Source organism: Silurus meridionalis, chromosome 11 (assembly GCF_014805685.1).
Source record: "Silurus meridionalis isolate SWU-2019-XX chromosome 11, ASM1480568v1, whole genome shotgun sequence".
Lineage (NCBI taxonomy): Eukaryota > Metazoa > Chordata > Actinopteri > Siluriformes > Siluridae > Silurus > Silurus meridionalis.
The window spans coordinates 12214823-12235268 of NC_060894.1; the positions used below are offsets into that span (position 1 = coordinate 12214823).

The following is a 20446-nucleotide window of genomic DNA, read 5'->3' on the forward strand; positions in this document are numbered from 1 at the left end:
CCAGTACAAGACATCCAAAAATGGTCCTAAATCAGGAGAATTTATCAATTTCTGCTATTGAAAAGATGCACAATAATCTTTAAGGTCAAAATTTTTTCCAATTGTTGCAGGTGCAAAAACACAGCTCTGGTAAATACTGTTTCATTAAAACAGTCTGGTTTCAAATGAAAAGTCGCGAACTATCTAGGTCGCAGATTCGGTAACACCCTGAAATTAAGTTACGGTACAGAGGTTTTCCAAGACGGGTTCTACTTGGAATAGGCCTTTCAAGGTTCCATCAAAGAAGTCGAGTCCTCGCACTGTGCGTCAGGTGCAAAATGTCACAGTACATGTTGGAATCCACGTTTCTCTCAATGAACCGTAGCTCATGATGCTACCACCACCATGCTTTACTGTATGCAAGACACAATTTTCTCCACACATGCTGGACTCTATTTGAGCCAGACAAGTTTATCTTAGTCTCATCAGACCACAGGACATGGTTCCAGAAATTGGACAGGTTGTTCTTTAGCAATCTGAAGAGGTTTTCTTGTGAGTAGCTTCAGAAGAGACTCCTTCTGGGACGCTGGCCTGCAAACCGACTTGTTGCAGTGTGTGGTGTACGGTCTGAGCACTGACAAGTGAAGCTTCTGCTTTTGCAACCAAAGCAATGCTGCAGCAATTCTGCACCTGACGCACAGTGCGAGGACTCGACTTCTTTGAGGAAACCTTACGAGGCCTATTTCAAGTAGAACCCCTCTTGGAAAACCTCTGTACTGTAACCTTAATTTGAGGGTGTTAACGAATCTTCAGCCTCGGCAACTTTGTGGAGAGCAACAATTCTAGATCTTAAATCCTCAGAGTTTTCTTTGTCATGAGGTGCCATGTGGAACATCCAATAGTCAGTGTAAGAGAATTGCACTCATTTGTACACACACACACACACACACACACACACACACACACACACACACACACACACACACACATATATATATATATATATATATATATATATATATATATATATATATATATATATATATATATACAGTGGAACCCGGTTATCTCGCCCTTGGTTATCTCGACAACCCTATTAAGTCGACATTTTTGAAGCGGAACCGCCAAATTCTCGCTTTTTCTAAGCATTTTTTATCGGTTATGTCGCCGAACCCTAATATCTCGAGCACAAGGGGGGAAAAAATGTGCCATTTAACGTCGGTTATCTCGGTGCAGCCGCAGAAGAACACGCCGAAGTGGCGGAAAAATCAAGGCTTACAGCTGCTACAGGTGTTGTATTGTATACTGGTGAATCTCTGCTGTTAGTTAGTGCTAGTGTTCGTAGTGTAGGGGCGCGGCGCGGCTTTGGGAAGAAAAGAGCAGCCGTTGAGAGAGTGCCGGTGGGAAGGCACGTACCGGGATACGCATGAGCGATAACAACGACCGGCGTGAACCAACATATACCAACAATAACGGACAGTGAGAGTGTGGAAGTTTAAATAGGAGCTGGTGATGATGATAAACGAGCACCATATGTGCGCGATTGAAGCGGAGCTTCAGAGAAAGCGGCCAAGAAGGCCCCTGACACGCTGAAGGGGGCCGAAGGGGGCGTGGCAGGTGGATTCCTGACAACATGTACTGTATGTATTTTTACAGCATACCTTCATCAAACAAGTCGCGGCAACGCTGTTGTGTAAAAAAAACCCTTCAAAAACACGTGCATGCACATTCTCATTTATTAACGCACATCATGAAATTTCAAGCACGTTAATATATTGCCGCAATTTTTATTTTCGTTTATCTCGATCATCGGTTACCTCGATGCTTTTTGGCAACCCCCTAGGACATCGACATAACCGGGTTCCACTGTGTGTGTGTGTGTGTGTGTGTGTGTGTGTGTGTGACCATGCGAACACACACACCAAAATTTTAAGATATACTACACCAAGTGTATGTGTGTATATATATATATATATATATATATATATATATATATATATATATATATATATATATATATATAAATGTGTTTTAGAAATATTACCTCTAGGAATGGCCTACTAATATCCGATCACTTCCGTCCTCCTGTCCCGCTGTTGTGTAAAAAAACCCTTCAAAAACACGTGCATGCATATTCTCATTTATTAACGCACATCATGAAGTACATAGATTAATGATGCAACTCTACAATTTTAAGTATAGATTATATTTGACTTGTGAAATTTAACCCTAATAAACAAACCGGAGGCGAAGGTCTCAGGAACAAAATGCCTGAGACGATATGAGGAAAATGCTTTGAGAAAAAAAACAAGAACCTTAATTTGGGTGATTTTATAGTTCAAAAATTAATAATTTCCTTCTGTGACTGTGCATTGTATTGGCACAAAGTACAAAACGTTGTTTTAATTTAATTCCAGAGACGTCTTAATGGTTCATAGTATCATATACAGTGATCTTCTACACAGTAAGGTGTCCATGTGGGGCTATTAATGGCAGGTTTAAAAGTGTGATTACGCTATTCAGAAGCTGGAGATCACCATGGATCAGGCAGGTCCAAAAAGCAGAGGGGGACTGGATCATTGGTATCTTATTAGTACCATGTGTACCTTGTCAAAGAGAGGAAGAAAGGGACAGAGACACAGTTAATAATTTTTTTTTTATTGTCATATAAAGGCATCTGTAGGTCAGGGGTAGCAAAAACAGTGGGGCGGCAACCAGTTTAACAGAACCAGATTCTAACCATATATATATATATATATATATATATATATATATATATATATATATATATATATATATATATATGGTTAGAATCTGGTTGTCAGGAATCCCCCTGCCACGCCCCCTTCGGTGGCTGTCATGCCTCGGTGCTTCGGGGGAATGCCCTGCTCCTTCTCACATGCGTGCCCTGCCCACATGGAGCTTCTTGCAAACGGGCTTCATTGAGAACACCTGAGGCTTATTCAACCGCTCATCACACCACCTACATAAACCCCACATTCACCCACACTCCGGGTCCGTTATTGCACGTTTATGCCCGTTTACGTATGTTCCTGTGTGTTCGTGTTGGTGTGTGTTCGCTTATGCTTATCCCCGCTACGTACCGTTCGACTCGGAGTCTCTCTCTCTTCTGAATGGGGTGAAATTTTACGGAGCGTGGATCGATATGTGGAGTTGATTTTGTCAAGCTATCCGATGGAAAGAGCAAAGATCGCGCTCCACATTTCTCTGCTGTCTGGGGAATCTCTCTCTCTTGCCAGTGAGTTGTGGAGCGCGACTGGAAGTTCAGCTCATGCGCCAGGTTCATCCAGCTTCTCACCAGGGAACTCGGTATACTCAAGGCGGATCTCCATCACCTCTCCCCTGCTTCCGAGAGCACTGTTCCGCACCAGAGTTTCCTGGAGAGCTCTGCTCCACCCCAGGACCTCCAGGAGCTCTCTGCCCTGCTCCAGGCCCTTCAGGACGGCTCTGCTCCGCCCCAGGTCCTCCAGGGGATCTCCACCCTGCTCCAGGTCCTCCAGGATGGGTCCGCTCCACCCCAGGACCTCCAGGAGCTCTCTGCCCTGCTCCAGGCCCTTCAGGACGGCTCTGCTCCGCCCCAGGTCCTCCAGGAGAGCTCAGCTCTGCTCCAGTTCTCCACAGAGAGCTCAGCTCTGTCCAGGTCCTCCAGGAGAGCTCAGCTCCATTCCAGGTCCTCCAGTAGAGCTCAGCTCTGCTCCAGGTCCTCCAGGAGAGCTTCTTTCCGCTCCAGTGTCCTGAGGAGAGCTCCTCTCTGCTCCAGTGTCCCGAGGAGAGCTCCTCTCCGCTCCAGTGTTCGCCGAGGGCTTCGCTCCGCTCCTGGTCTTCAAGTGGGGCTGCGCTCTGTTCCCGGGACCCCGCTGTGGCCGTTGTCCCATTCCAGCTCTCCGCGGGGGGAGTCGTTCTGCCTCGGGTCTTTCCCAGCTTTCCTCGGTCTAAACTACATTTCGCATGCCCAGAGAAATATCCACATTCATGCACTCAGAAAGGAGCTGCGGGGGTTCACCTCACCTCAGCCTTCAGTGTTTCCAGTGGAAACTGCCCCGACCTGGGGTAACGTCACGTCAGTAAGTTAAATACTATAAATACTATGGATGACAAAAAAAAGGTTGTAATGCAAAATATAAAAGTGTGTATGCAGCTCTATCCCTCATCTCGTTGTAAGGATAGAATAGGCTAATGGAATTAGTGAAATAGGCTAATAGCTGTATGTCACCTTATAATGATATGCGCTATGCTATGTTGACTGCTATGCTTTTACACAGAGCAACAATATTTATTTTAGCTTGCATAACATTATAATTTATAGTATGTAGTTGTGAGTTGCTTGCAACAAAACAATTACAACCAAACTAGTCTAGTTGGATTTTAGTTAAACTAGCATTTATTGAATTGATTGAACTGAGGTGATATCATGAAGGTTTTCTGTGATTGTACTTAAAAGTCCTTAACTGAGTACTTTTCTAAGGACTTTTCAGTAAGTCCAGTGCTAGCTTCTTCTTCTTTTTCTTCTTCTTGTTTTGGCTGCTCCTGTTAGGATTCGCCACAGCAGATCATCTGCCTCTATACTACCATGTCCTCTACATCTGATGAGGAAAAGGAGTTGGTGTTGGATCTATGATGATCTTAGCTATTTCATGAGTTGCTCAGTAGCACCTGAACATCAACTGATTTTATAAGACTGTAGAAAGGACATTACTCATAATCACACACTCAAATCCTCATGGCAGTTCTTTTTCGTCTGTGTTTTGTATTGTTATTAAGATTTATAATCACACTCATAATATTACCCGAATGAGGATAGGTTCCTCTGTTGAGTCTGGCTCCTCTCAAGGTTTCTTCCTCATAACATCTAAGGGAGTTTTTTCTTGCCACAGTCGCCCCAGTTTTGCTCATTAGGGATAAACACACATAATTCAAGAGTCAAGAGTCTAGAAGCTTTTATTTGCATTTCAACCATATATACCTGATGCAGTACACAGTGAAATAAAACAAACATGAATGAAACAATGTTTCTTCAGGATGAAGGTGCTACATAAGACAACATAAATGAACAAAAAGACATAAAACATAAAACAAAACTAGAACTGGAATACAACATAAAGTGCACATCTGCAAGATTAAGTGCGAAATAATTTAAGACAGTAAGACAGTAAACACAATACATTTTAGGTATTTTATTTTTTATTAAAGACATTTTACATCCATATACATTTACATTTACATTTGCGGCATTTACCAGACGCCCTTATCCAGAGAGATGTACAAAAGTGCTTTGAGTCTCTAGTAAAGAATAAATCTACACTGGTACACCAGATTACAAACTTGATATAAATATAACTCTTGAATTCTACAAATTCATATAGTGGTTATAGTAATTAATAAATACTTATATCGATTTATAAGTTATGTATGAATAATGAGAGAGTGGACTGAAAACAAAAGTGTTTATAAATATCACCACATTGTAATTAAAATCCAAATGAATAAAACTGGTCCTAATTGTTTGATATCTCAGTTACGGTAATAATATACAGGAAGCCTTTACATGTTGTATTTTATGTGTAATTCTTTTCTTTATTATCTGTATGTAATTATGTACTGACAATACAACGTTCTTTTTTATTTTTTAAAGTTAAAGGTTCACAGGAGTTTATCAGCTGCTACCAAAAAGTCCTTAAAACATTCAGGAAAGTTTGCACAATTTCAGAGGCAATCCATCGGCACAGCTTTGACAAAGGCACCATTGCAAAAACAGCACCAACATCAGAGCTATAGGATTCAGACCCTAAGACCTTTAACACCCTGTTGTTTAATCCAGCCATGCAAACATTGCTAGCTTGCACAGAAAGAGGTTCTAAGTTGTGTAGAAACTGTATTTCTTTTTTTTTTTTTTTCAGGGGGGAGGACTGGTGATGCCTGAAACAATACAAAGCAAGGTGTATGTACTGGTGCTTATCATCTGCTGACATCCGACCCTGTTCGAGGTGTTGATATTTACACATAAAAGGGAGCAAAAATGTATACAAATTTGCGGACTGCTTTGTGAATGTCTTACTCTTCTAGTGACTGAAGCTGGAGCAGAAATGAGCTTTTCACAGCTGAAATGATCAAATCATAGCTGAGGTCCACCATGTCACCAGAGCACCTCAGTAGCCTTGCTGTCATTAATAACAATCAAGCAGTTTCTGGTCAGATTTCCCACAATTATATAATTAATGACTTTCAAGGAATCAAGGAAAGAAAGAAAGGTCAGGTTTTATGGAAGTTAATTTGTAGTGAAAAATGTATTTGGTTAGTTTGTTGTGTGAAGTGGTAATTTATTTGTAATGTTACAAATTTTTTATTAAAGATAAAGTAAGTGCAGATTTCTGTTGGTTATTTTCCTTTTTATGTGGCAGTGGGGTGGGGAGATCATGGCGTGATTTGCCCAGGGCGCCATTCAAGCTACAACCGCCACTGGTGAGATAAATCAAAAAGATAAATGGTTGAGGTGGATCACACCTCAACCAGACTAATAGCTGTGCATAAACAAATGCCTGCAAATGTCAATCAACTGAAGCAACAGTGTAAAAATGAGGAACAATTCCTCCACAAGGATAAGTAGGGCTGCTACTAATCGATAATCATCGAAAATGAAATTCATTGTCAATGAATGGCGTTATCGATTAGTTGGCCTGCTCAGGTTACAGGTTAGCATGACAGCAAAAAACAGCCGTTTGCAAAAAATGCCAGAGTTGCCATCACCTGCATGTGATGGCTTTTTCAGGTTCTGTCCCACTCCCGCAAAAAAATCTATTTTCTCCCACCCCTGCTCGCAATATTTTTGTCTCGCTCCCCCCACAAAAGCTAACAGGTAAAATGTACAAGTAGTTTTATAGTTTCAATGCTTTTTTTTTGTTTATTTGTTTTTGGTAATTAATTTTATTTTTTATATTTTTAAGACAATTTTGAAGGATTCCCGCAAATGATTTTATTCTCCCGCAACCCGCACACGAGTATTTTACCGCCTGCAGCCGCATTCACCCACCAAATCTTGTCTGCACTCATTTGGGTTGGGTCCCATGGGAGTGTAGGTCTCTAGTACAGGGTCAACCGGCAGCAGGGAAAAGTGTGTGTCCCAAGTCATCCAAAGCATGGGAGCATTTTATATTAAAAGCAACAAAGAAAACTGTTCCTGGAAGATATTTAAAGCAGAGATTGTGTGGCCTGGAAGTACCACAGTGATGCACAAGCATGTGAAAAGAAAACACACCTGTGTCACGGATGAAACATCAGCACGGTAAACAAAAAGTGTATAATCCTCATTATGTGAAAATGGTATAGTTTAACGAAGTGCATTTGTGTAAACTGTTTGTTCGTTAACTTCGGGACAATCGCACTGAATTTGTTCTGTCGTAACTCGCGAGAATCAGGTTGCGCTCGCTCGCAACATAGCGATGGATTCAATTAAAATAGTGCAAACAAACACTAAATCTAAAAGCAGCAAATAAAAGGAGCAGTTAGCGATTACATTTTTAGCCACTGTTGTGATTTTCAGCGAATTCTTATGCATTTGTACAACATTTAAAAAATGTTTTTTTTACACCATTTGTCTGTTACAACAGTAACTTATCTGTTTTCAAACGTGGTTTACTGTATTTACTACGTTCAAAGGATTGTTTTCAATGTTTGTATATTTAATTTATTCATATTTAATTTAATTATTATGCAAAATTGTATTAAATATATATTCTAGATGCTTATATCTGCACAAATGAACAAATCTTCACAAATAAACAAAGGATTTACACAAATTGCTTCACCTTGCATATTCAAATGCGGTAGGATTTTTACAAAAAAAAAACCCAGCATGATTTAATTTGATCAAAGGAGAAATCCCCCATGCAGTCCTCATCAAGCAGCCACTATAAGCTTTAAAATGTCTAAATTAATGATAGTTAATCTCAATATGTGGCTTTTGCATTTTTTAAGTACACTTTTATACATAAATACCCTAAACAAGAGTTTTATATGGTTATAATAAGCAAAACATCTAATAAAAAAAGGAAAGTATCAGGGAAATATAATCGAAGATTAATCGAAATCTCCCGTATATCACTAGAAATCTTGAAAAATGTCTCCCAAGAAAATCAGTGATGGTGCTGTGAAAAGGAAAGTAAATAGAATTACCATGTAAACCGAGGAGGTTACGAGCGTGGTGCGTCTCACACTCGCAATCAACCACTATCACGAGTTAGTGTTAAATTATGTTTATATTACGGTAATTTGCGGTGTATTTGTTTTTAAAAATAGGCTACAAAGTGCAGAAATAAGCGATCGAATGACATCTCGGAACGGATTAAATCACTTTTACATTCATTCCAATGGGGAAAATTAGTTTGAACATACGAGCAAATGGACACACGAGCAATTTTCAAGAACGAATTATGCTCGTATAACAGGGTTCCACTGTAGTAGTATCCGATGTAGAACATGATATCCGACGTTGTTAAAAATTCTTACAGACTTTTAGGGCCATGGGTCAAACATGCCTACTTAGTTTAATTTTGATTGGCCAAAAATGTAGGAGTATAAAGTTTCCAATTTACTATAGTCTAGAATTGTTTTGCTTTAAAATGTATTTAAATATTTGTACAAATGATATAAATAAAAATAAATAAATAAATAAAAAAGATTGCAAATTTTCAAAAGATCAAAAGTTTGATGCATGTCAGCAGACAGCAATGATTTTTGCTTCTTCCTTAAAGGTTTATTCATAATTTCTCTATATACATGTACTGGAAGGATGTATTTAGCAGGACAAGATTAAACCAATAGAAAAATATATTTTATTTTAGAAGAGTATTTTATTTTAAAGAATTCAGGGTTATTTGAAGTATGAATATGAGAAAATGTCTTTCCAAACATTCCATAGATAAGGTCTGAAAAATATTTGGAGCCAGTCATTTTAATTTGTTAAACATTTTACAGAATACTAGATTACATTCTGTAAACTACTCTGTATTCTGTAAAATACTCAACCAACCCCAGGTTTTATTTCTGCACAACAAGTTCCTCTGCACACTTTTAACACTGGTCCAGGTCGTTAAGAACCTAATTTCACATAGTTTTTTCAAATGAGTCTACGATTTGTGTAAGTCTAAATGAATTTAAACTAGTAAACATGCTCCATTAGTTTCACTGAAGAGCTGGTTGTCCAAATGCATCCATAGTTTCCATTACAAGTGCCAAGTGATCTAAAAAAGATCCTACTGACACACGAAGACTGCGAGCCTCAACAGCATTCCATTTTCTGAAAATACATTAAGAGGCATTAGATCGAACACATTTACCCAAAAAAACAAAAACAAAACAACTAAGAAGTTGTCACACTGAAATCACTGTAAACAGGTTAGGAATTGTCCAATGCATAATTAAAACCTGGAAGGATACATAAGCTCATTAGGAAGCATCAAATCCAGACATACAGAAACAGCACACAATAATAAAAAAAAAAAACCATAACATTCAATTAAAAATATCCTAATTAGATGTAGGAGGAAAGTTCACAATTTTCTTCCATGATTTGATGCTTCCTAATGAACTATTGTATCTCATTAATAAAAAAAATTATTTGAAGGCCCGGGTTCGATCCCTGGTCAGGGAACCAACCCCAGCCGCTCTTAGTGCCGGTCCCAAGCCTGGATAAATGGGGAGGGTTGCATTAAGAAGGGCATCCAGCATAAAAACATGTGCCAAATCAAACATGCGAATGATCCGCTGTGGCGACCCCTAATGGGAGAAGCCGAAAGAAAGTTAGTTATTTTAATTAAAAAATATAATGTTTGATTAAATATAAAATATAAACAAAATCAAGTTGGACATGTTTATATATTAATTTATTATAAAATTAAAAAACAGGCATTTTGTGTGTGTGGTTTTTGTAAAAGTTTAAGATAGTTGTGAAAAGAATTCTGTGAAGTAAGAATGCTTTCAAAAACAAATTTTAATTTATTTTAATCAGTTAAGAAAATGGAAAGTAAATAAACAGAAGAGAAATTCATTTGGTTTACAATTACTACTTATGTACATTTTGTACACTTGCACAGAGAGAGATTTTGTAGGATTAGAGTCAGGTGTAACATTAACCAATTTTACCAAGCAGATGCTAATAATGATAAATTTTATACTTGAAACACATTTATCCTTTGCTGCAGAAGATACATTTATTATAATCTTCAGCCTCAGAAATCACAGATTTAAAAGTACCTCATATTAGAGCCCACATAAATGCTTCTCAAAGTTCAAGTGGCATTTATTAACATTCACTGTGCTGAAGCAGTGGTGGACAGTAACAATGTAAATGTAATTCGTTACTGTACCCAAGTAGCTTTTTTGCCTATGTGGACTTTTACTGAAGTATTTCTGTTTGGGGGCTATGCAACTAATTTATTGTGTGCAATATACAAAAAAATTAAATCTAACTGCCATTATTGCTATGCCTCCTCCAAATTGTCATACATCATTCTGACACCCTGCTGCCCAATTGCACTTTTAGAAATTTTCTCCTAATGAAATAATTCCCGAAATCTCCATAAAATATTACTCAGATTTAACAGTAATCATAATCATAATCATAATTATTATCATCATTATGATTACAATAGTTTCAGCTGCATTTGCAGTTAAAGAAATTCTAAAAGTCAACCTTAGCACCCCAACTTCCCATGGCCATAGACACAGCTTTCTGTGATTTTTAACATCAACAACTCTACAACATTTAAAGTACTTTATTTAAATGATTTGTCTCAGTGAAAAATAAAACTTGATTGACCTGAAATGTTTATTTTGTTTTAATACTTACACAGATAGTGCATTGGCTGAAGCACTCAGAGTTTTTATGGTACCTCCTGCTCGTGGCTCACGATCAGGGGACAAGGACTGGAGTGCAATAGACACCTCCCTCTGTGAAGGAAAGGGAACTTCAATAGATCTGACATACTGTAAAGGAAAATAAATTTTTTATTTTCTTTACATTTCTCCATGGAGCATTTTAGGTCTAAGATTAATCTTGTTTGTTCTCATGTCCTCATACTTTTAAGCATTTATAATTTTCCTCTCTGTCAACCCTTTTATGTGGATTACACACAAACCTACTGTATATTCACAGTATACAGTATAACAGCTTTCTAAGAGGGTCCAATAATATAGGTTGATATAGTTTTGAATCTTAAAGAAACACTTTTGAGTTACATTTAATATAGGTTTGACTTTCTATGCACATATGTAAAACATTGGCAAAAACATTGCAATGCTACTTTTTTCCAATGTTATCAATCTATGTGGATAAAAAAAAAAATGATTTATTGTTTGTTTCTAAATAATTCTTCTTATTTCGGCTGCTGTTTCTAAATAATTAATAAATAGAAATTGGTTGCTATGTGGCAGTAAAAGTGAACAAAGATGCTCACTGGCATGACTTCTACATAACCGATACCTCATAATTTTAACAGAGGTGTAAATCTATTCAATTACCTCTAGTTTAGAAGGACATTATAATTCCTAGCCACCCAAAAATGTTCTCAGATGTTTATGGGTGCAGCTGTTGTGGTTACTTGGTTCCATTTCCAAATATGCCTACTGCCTCATTGCATTATTTTATTCAGATATCAACACATTTTTACTGACGTCATTACTATATAGGTCAGATCGATTATAAAACAATTTTTTTTCTTGTTTGTATTTGATGTTGTGCTCAGTTGCAAAAAAACCCAAAAACTAATTGCAAGTGTAACATTTAAAAAGAAAATTATATAACATTTATATATTATAATATTTTATATTATTATTCATCACCACATACTGCCTTTTTCTAATTATCATTCATTCGTTTTTTTTGTTATCAATTTATTTAATTTATATCAAATTTCTTTCAATATTTTGACATTTGGTTTTCTGTTGTTTCTGCATTATAGTATTCCTCAGGTAAAATTACCAGCAATAATAATAATATATTGAAAAATGTTAATATAATAAATTATTAATTCCTTTTTTGAAAATCTCATACATAATTTTTCTAAGAAAAAAGGTATTGTTACAAAACATAATACTCAAAGGATACAATTCGAAGTGATTGTCAGAGATGCTGGACGCCATTTGAAATAACCTTTGCTATATTCCTCGCTTGGTTTTAGACGCCTCTTCTTCTATTGTTAGTCTTACTTTTTCTTCTTCCAGTTGTATGGCCGTTGTAAAAAAAAAAACAGTTACTGACACCTACAGGTGAGGAGTGTGAAGAGGGCTGCCTTTTTTATTAGTAGTGCTTGAAAATTTTCTATTTCTATTTTAACACTTGTCCAGTGTTCCGGCATTTTTTTATCCACTAGATGTCTTTCTTTCGCCCAAAACATTCCATGTGTTTCAGCTAATGGAATGATTCTCGGTGGATACACTTATTTGACGTATATTCTGGAAACATGGAAGATTCTGGAAGATTTTAATCTTCATGGATGCGTGCTCTTCAATTAAATCTTAACTCTGGCAAATTAGAACTGCTGGTCATCCAGGAGATTCATCTCCAGGTCAAGATCTCTAAATGACTCTTCATGACTCTCTGCTCTCCCCTTCAGCCACTGCTCACAACCTTGGGGTAACTGTGGACAATCAACTGTGCTTCTCCTCACATGTTACTAATGTGGCTCGTTCTTGTTGATTTCTTCTTTACAGCATCCGAAGGATTCGACCATTTCTGTCTACACAGGCTGCCCAGGTGCTTGTTCAGTCTGTTGTCACTTTGAGACTGGACTACTGCAACTCTCTGCTGGCAGGTCTTCCCCTGAACACTATTCATCCACTGCAAATGTTCCAAAATGCAGCTGCATGACTTGTGTTCAATCTGCTCAAGTTCTCCCACACACTGCTGCGCTGCACTGGCTTCCAGTAGCTGCATGTATCAGATTCAAAACACAGATGCTTGCCTACAAGGCTAAAAATGGACCAGCCCCATCTTACCTCAGAGACCACATCACACCTCTCACTGCACCACGCTGTCTGTGATCCTCCAGCACTACTCAACTGGTACAGTGGTACCCCGCTTATCGACCGGCTCGGACATCGAACTTTTCGCTAAGTGAACAGTTTTTTGACCGAAATTTGCGCCCGCTAAACGACCAAATGCCTGCGTATCAAAAAAAAGATCTTGTTGCTACGTATAATTTACCTAAGTCTACTATATGTACATATTTGGCAAATAAGGAAAAAATTAAAGAAGCAAATGTCTTGCCCAGTATGTCGCGCAATGTTAACTTAAAGACCACAGGCTATGAACGAGATGGAAAAATTACTTGTTCAGTGGATAAAAGAGAAACAGCGCGTGGATGATAGTGTTGATCAGGCAATAATTTGTGAAAAAGTGAAAGAAATTTACAAAAATCTGACAAAAGACGACATAGACAAAGTGCCTTTGGTGCATCTCATGGGGTGGTTTTGTAGGTTTAAGGAAAGACGCGGTATTCATAGTGTTGTTCGTCATGGAGAAGCAGCAAGTGCTGCTAACAAAGCAGCAGAACAGTTTGTACAGGACTTTGCAAAGTTTATTAGTGAGGAAAACTATGTCTCGCAGCAAATCTTCAACTGCGACGAGACATGGCTTTTCTGGAAAAAAATGCCCAACAGAACTTTCATAATAAAAGAGGAAAAATCCATGCCGGGTCACAAACCCATGAAAGACAGACTCACTCTTCTGCTTTGTGTGAACGCAAGTGGTGACTGCAAGGTTAATCCCCTTTTAGTTTACCACTCAGAAAATCCAAGGGCATTTAAAAAGCACAATGGTTGCAAAGACAAATTACGAGTGTTGTGGCGTGCAAACCCTAGAGCTTGGGTCAACCGTGAACTATTCAGGGAATGGGTGCGGAAAGTGTTTGCCCCATGGGTTAAAAAATATCTCCAGGAGAAAGGTTTGCCGTTGAAATGCATGCTTGTCCTGGACAATGCAACGGCACATCCTCCAGATTTAGGCGATGAGCTGGAGGCTGAGTTTGACTGGATTACAGTCAAATTTCTGCCACCAAATTCGACCTCCCTCATTCAGCCTATGGACCAGATGGTCATAGCCAACTTCAAAAAACTCTACACGAAACACCTGTTTCGTAAGTGTTTTAACATGACCAATTCCAGCAACTTGACCCTGAAAGAGTACTGGAAAGACCACTTCAGTATCTATCAGTGTATTCAACTAATAGATATGGCATGGAAGGAAGTCACCATCAGGACTCTCAACTCGGCATGGAAGAAGTTGCTGCCATCAGTCGTTGCAAAGCGAGACTTCGAGGGGTTTGAGGAGGAGGAGAAGGTCGTGGAAGAGATTTTGCGTCTCTGCACAGATCTTCATCTGGAAGTGAATTCGCAAGATGTGGAGGGGTTGGTGGGGTCACATCGAGAGGATCTCACCACTGAGGGCTTAAATATGTTAATCAACCTCAATTCTGATCAAAACTACAAAATCTTTTTAAATTGAGGATTAAAAATTTTAATTGCCAGTTTTATTACTGAATTTAATAACTTTTTTAAAAAAAAGGTGATTGATAAATGGTAAAAAAAAAAAAAAATGTGTCAAAGATTAGTGACAACTGCATTGCTAGTTTTTTGCAGCATTTGATTAAATAATTTTCTTCCACACTTATTGCTTTTTGCAGTTTTTTCCTCATTCTTCTTCTTCTTCTTTTGGCTGCTTCCATTAGTAGCTCCATAATACTCTGTCCTTTACATCTGCCTCGTTCAAACCAACTACCTGCATGTCTTCCCTCAACACATCCATAAACCACCTCTTTGGTCTTACTCTTTTCCTCCTTCCTGGTGGCTCCATCGTCTACCAATATAACTCATAATTTATTCTTGCAGATAACCTACTATCACAAATGACTCCTGTCACTCTTCTCCACCCACTCCACCCTGCCTGCACTCTTTTCTTCACTTCTCTAACACACTCTCCATTACTTTGCACTGTTGACCCCAGGTACCTGAACTCCTCCACCTTCTCCACCTCTTCTCCCTGTAACCGCACCACTCCACTGCCCTCCCTCTCATTCACACACATGTACTCTGTCTTACTCCTACTGACTCATTCCCCTTCTCTCCAGCGCATATCTCCACCTCTCCAGGCTCTTCTCAACCTGCTCAATACTCTCACCACAAATCACAATGTCATCTGCAAACATCATAGTCCAGGGAGACTCCTGTCTGACCTCGTCCGTCAACCTGTCCATCACCACTGCAAACAAGAAAGGGATCAGGGCCGATCCTTGATGCAGTCCAACCTTCACCCTGAACCAGTCTGTCTTTCCTACTGCACACTTCACTGCTGTCACACTGTCCTCATACATTTCCAGCACCACCCTCACATTTGACACACCAGAATTCCTCATACAATACCATAACTCCTCTCTCGGCGCCCTGTCATACGCTTTCTCTAAATCCACAAATACACAATGCAATTCCTTCTGTCCTTCTCTATACTTCTCTATCAACATTCTCAAAGAAAATAGAGCATCTGTGGTGTTCTTCCTCAGCATGAAACCATACTGTTGCTCACAGATGGTCACCTCTTCTCTCAGCCTGGCTTCCACTACTCTTTCCCATAACTTCATGGTGTGACTGATCAGCTTAATTCCCCTGTAGTTACTGCAGGTCTGCACATCTTAAATATCGGTACCAGCAAATTCCTTCTCCATTTCTCAGGCATCCTCTCACCTTCCAGAATCTTGTTAAACAATCTGCTTAAAAACTCCACTGCATTTCTCCTAAACATCTCCACGCTTCTACTGGTATGTCATCTGGTCCAACCGACTTTCCACTCTTCATCCTCTTAATCGCCGCTCTCACTTCCTCCTTACTAATCCTATCTACATCCTGCTTCACCAACTCCACATCATCCAACCTTCTCTCTCTGATTTTCCTCATTCATCAGCTGCTCAAAATACTCCTCCACCTTCTCAACACACTCTCCTCACTAGTCAACACATTTCCATCTCCATCCTTTATTGCTCTAACTTGCAGTACATCCTTCCCAGCTCGGTCCCTCTGCTGGCCAATCGGTACAAAGCCTTTTCTCCTCCTTAGTGTCCAACCTCTCATACAGCTCCTCATATGCCTTTTCCTTGGCTTTGCCACATCCTCTTTACCTGCTGCCGCATCTCCTTGTACTCCTGCCTACTTTTCTCATCACTCTGTCGATCCCACTTCTGTTTTGCCAACCTCTTTCTCCTTATGCTCTCCTGCACTTCCTAATTCCACCACGTCTCTTTGTCTTCCTTTCTATTTCCAGATGTCACACCAAGTACCTTTCTAGCTGCCATCCTCATCACTCCTGCAGTAGTTGCCCAATCATCCAACACCTTTTCACCACCACCGAGCCCCTCTCTGACCTCTTCCATGATCCTCACACTATACTCTTCCTCCTTCAGCTTCCACCATCTTATGCTTCTTTCAGTCCTCACTCTCCTCCTGTTCTTCTTCACCACCAAAACCATCCTACAGACCACCATCCGATGCTGTCTAGCTACACTGTCCCCTGCAAACACCTTACAGTCTCCAATCTCCTTCAGGTTGCATCTCCTAAATAGAACATAGTCCACCTGTGTGCACCTTCCTCCACTCTTATAGGTCACCCTATGATCCTCCTTCTTCTTAAAATACGCATTTACCACTGCCATTTCCATCCTTTTAGCAAAATCCACCACCATCTGCCCTTCCACATTCCGCTTCTTAAGGCCATCCCTACCCATCACCTCCTCATCACCTCTGTTCCCTTCACCAACATGCCCATTAAAGTCTGCCCCAATCACCAATCGTTCCTTCCTAGGTACAACATCTACCACTTCATCTAATTCACTCCAGAATCTTTCCTTCTCCTCCATCTCACAGCCGACTTGTGGAGCATAAGCACTGATGACATTTATCATCATCCTTCAACTTCCAGCTTCACGTTCATCACCCTATCAGAAATTCTCTTCACCTTCACTACACTCTTACTGTACTATTCCTTCAGACTCACCCCTACACCATTTCTCTTTCCATCCACACCATAATAGAACAGTTTAAACCCACCTCCAATGTTTCTGGCCTTACTCCCTTTCCACTTGGTCTCCTGAGCACACAACATATCTACCTTTCTCCTTTCCATCATATCAGCTATCTCTCTCCCTTTACCAATCATAGTACCAACATTTAAATTACCAACCCGAACCTCCACTCTCCTACACTTCCCCTTTTCCTGCTGTCTCTGTAGACGTCTTCCTCCTCTCCTTTTCCTCCTTTGGCCAACAGTAGCCCATTTTCCACAAGTACCCTGTCGGCTAACGATACCTGTGGCGGTTGTTGTTAACCCGGGCCTCGACCGATCTGGTATGAAATTCTTATTTGTGATCCGCATATTCGATTTGGCACATGTTTTACGCTGGATGCCCTTCCTAACGCAACCCTCCCTATTTATCCGGACTTGGGACCGGCACTAAGAGTGCACTGGCTTGTGCCTCCCTAATGGCTGGGTAAAATAAATGTTGTTATAATTACAGTTAATAAGAAAAAGACAGCAATAAGTTTGGAAGAAAATAATTTAATCTGATGCTGCAATAAAACTCATAAAAGTCAGTTTCTTTGTGTGTTTTTCTCCCCATATCTGTGAAATTACATTGGCAATTGAAAATGTAAAAATATTTATGAGTTTTTGTGATGTATTTTTATTACCTCATTGCATTCAAAAACACCAACATTCACCTCAAAATGACTTTGCCAGCAACAATGTCTACACAAGCAGTTTCTACTTCATGAATCACTTTATTTGTGACTTTTTAGCTGCTCACTATGCATCCTGGTTCGGGTACTTACATTAAAATGTTTAAATATACACAAGTGCCTCTTACAAATGTAGACAGCTTGCTGATGTTGGTGGTAATCAATGCCAAAAAGGGAATCAGAAGAACCAGTCTGTGTTTTAGCTGCTCATTACATTACATTTTAGCATTAAAACTTTTTTTCCAGTCGCTAGTCACTGTACCATGATGTCTCTAGTAAGCGGCTTCTCAGTGCATGATGCAAGAATGCTTTATTGTCTTCACTCCCTTCACAATTTGCATTAATTGGCAACCTTGTAAGGTCACATGACATATCAATGTCTAGTTGCCAAAGGTCACTGTAAATTATGCTAGTTGCATGCTCCATGTTCCCTTGTGCAAAAAACGGAGGCCCCGCAAACAGTGAGTGCCCATCTGTAGTTCGCACAGCAAAAGCAACTTCATATTCATATTCTCGGGCTTGGGTTGCACGCGTGTCGCAGAAGCGTATCCTTCTTTTTTGAACTGCCTCATGCACTTTGGCTGTCCTGCCTCTAGGCCTTCTGAGAATGAGGGCGTTCATTAGGTGGATTTTATCTCTTCATCTCAGCTTGCTGCACAATCTCTGCTGCACATGCATAGCAGTTCTCTGCCGCTGGAGGAGCGCTCATGGGACCCCCTCGGAGCGATCATGTTTTGGAAAGTGATAATGACAGATGCCTCCTTAGTAGGAGTGCAAAACAGTGAATGGTGTTCAAGGTTTTTATTTGGTTAATATGGTTAATGTCACCATATGTGTAGACATGCAGAGGAATCAAAATACCGTTTCTCTTCCCCGCTCATCAATTGTTTCGATTGTCAATGCAATATAAAAAGTTTGTATAGGCAGATACAGAATTATAGAACAGATTTTGTATGAGGTAACAGCAGTGAACTAAATTAATGAATAATAAATAATTAGACATATATACTTATATATACAAACCCAATTCCAAAAACGTTGGGACACTACAAATTGTAAATAAAAACAGAATGCAATGATGTGGAAGTTATATAATGCAATAATAGTGGAAGCCAGGCTGAGAGAAGAGGTGACAATCTGTGAGCAACAGTATGGTTTCATGCCGAGGAAGAGCATCACAGATGCATTATTTGCTTTGAGAATGTTGATAGAGAAGTATAGAGAAGGACAGAAGGAATTGCATTGTGTATTTGCGGATTTAGAGAAAGCGTACGACAGAGTGCCAAGAGAGGAGTTGTGGTATTGTATGAGGAAGTCAGGTGTGTCAGAGAAGTATGTGAGGGTGGTGCAGGACATGTATGAGGACAGTGTGACAGCAGTGAAGTGTGCAGTAGGAACGACATGCTGGTTGAAGGTGAAGGTTGGATTGCATCAAGGTTTGGTCATCAAGGTTCAGTCTCCTGCTGACTTTCATTTCCTTCTTTCCAACACGTACCTCCACCTTTCCAGGCTCTTCTCAACCTGCTCACTACTCTCACCAAAAATCAAGACAGAGTACATGTGTGTGAATGAGAGGGAGGTCAGTGGAGTGGTGTGGTTGCAGTAAGAAGAGGTGGAGAAGGTGGATGAGTTTAGGTACCTGGGGTACCTGCAAAGTATTGGAGAGAAGTGAAGAAAAGAGTGCAGGCAGGGTGGAGTGGGTGGAGAAAAGTGACAGGAGTGATTTGTGATAAAAGAGTATCTGCAAGAGTGACCTGCTATGTTGTATGGTTTAGAGACAGTGGCATTGGCTAAAAGACACGAGGTGGAGCTGGAGGTGGCAGAGCTGAAGATGTTGAGATTTTCATTGGGAGTCACGATGATGAACAGGATTAGAAATGAGTTAATTAGAGGAAAAGTGCATGTAGGATGTTTTGGGGACAAAATGAGAGGCCTGATTGAGATGGTTTAGACATGTGCAGTGGAGGGACATGGGGTATATCGGAGAATGCTGAGGATGGAGCCACCAGGCAGGAGGAAAAGAGGAAGGCCAAAAAGGAGGTTCATGGATGTGGTGAAGGAAGACATGCAGGTAGTTGGTGTGAAAGAGGCGGATGTAGAGGACAGGGTGGTATGAAGACGGATGATCTGCTGTGGCGACCCCTAATGGGAGCAGCCGAAATAATAATAAGAAAAAGAAGAATACAACATAGATGACATATCAAATGTTTAAACTGAGAAAATGTATCATTTTAAGGGAAAAATTAGTTGATTTCAAAGTTGGTTTGAAAGAGGCAGATGTGGAGGAAAGAGTAGTATGGAGACTGGTGATCCGCTGTGGCGCCCCCTAATTGGAGCAGCCATCACTTCTTTCCATTATCACTCGTGCCACAATACACTGTTGCCAACCAAGTCCGAATTTTTAGCAAATAATTCTGCAGTCTATAAATACACCCACTAAGCATACCCGTCTGCCAAATCATGCAATTGCTTAGTCATAAAAAATGTGCACTGTTATAATGCCTTTTGGTCTTTGAATTTTATTGGTCATACACCAAACAATTTTTTAAGCTTGAAGTAGTTCCTATTAGTGGTTAGAATAATAATAATTTATAATAATGATAATAATAATAATAATAATAATAATAATAATAATAATAATAATTAAAAAGCTATAACAGAAACGGATCGCATG

At 39.6% G+C, this 20446-nt stretch overlaps 2 protein-coding genes across 2 annotated transcripts; one reads left to right on the plus strand and one right to left on the minus strand.

Annotated features, from left to right (window-relative positions):
* The first annotated feature begins 2517 nt into the window (after window positions 1–2517).
* Window positions 2518–6363, plus strand: LOC124393543. Its single transcript, XM_046861444.1, has 3 exons — window positions 2518–2530; window positions 3244–4064; window positions 5898–6363. Exons 1-3 carry the CDS (start codon window positions 2518–2520, stop codon window positions 5964–5966), a joined length of 903 nt encoding a protein of 300 aa, XP_046717400.1. The 3' UTR covers window positions 5967–6363.
* A 2463-nt stretch (window positions 6364–8826) lies between these two features.
* LOC124393108 (EKC/KEOPS complex subunit Lage3) lies at window positions 8827–12255 on the minus strand. Its single transcript, XM_046860453.1, has 3 exons — window positions 12101–12255; window positions 10844–10972; window positions 8827–9292 (listed from the first exon to the last, which is right to left on the minus strand). The coding sequence occupies exons 1-3, from the start codon at window positions 12133–12135 to the stop codon at window positions 9178–9180; spliced, it is 279 nt and encodes a 92-aa protein (XP_046716409.1). The 5' UTR covers window positions 12136–12255; the 3' UTR covers window positions 8827–9177.
* Window positions 12256–20446: the final 8191 nt, after the last annotated feature.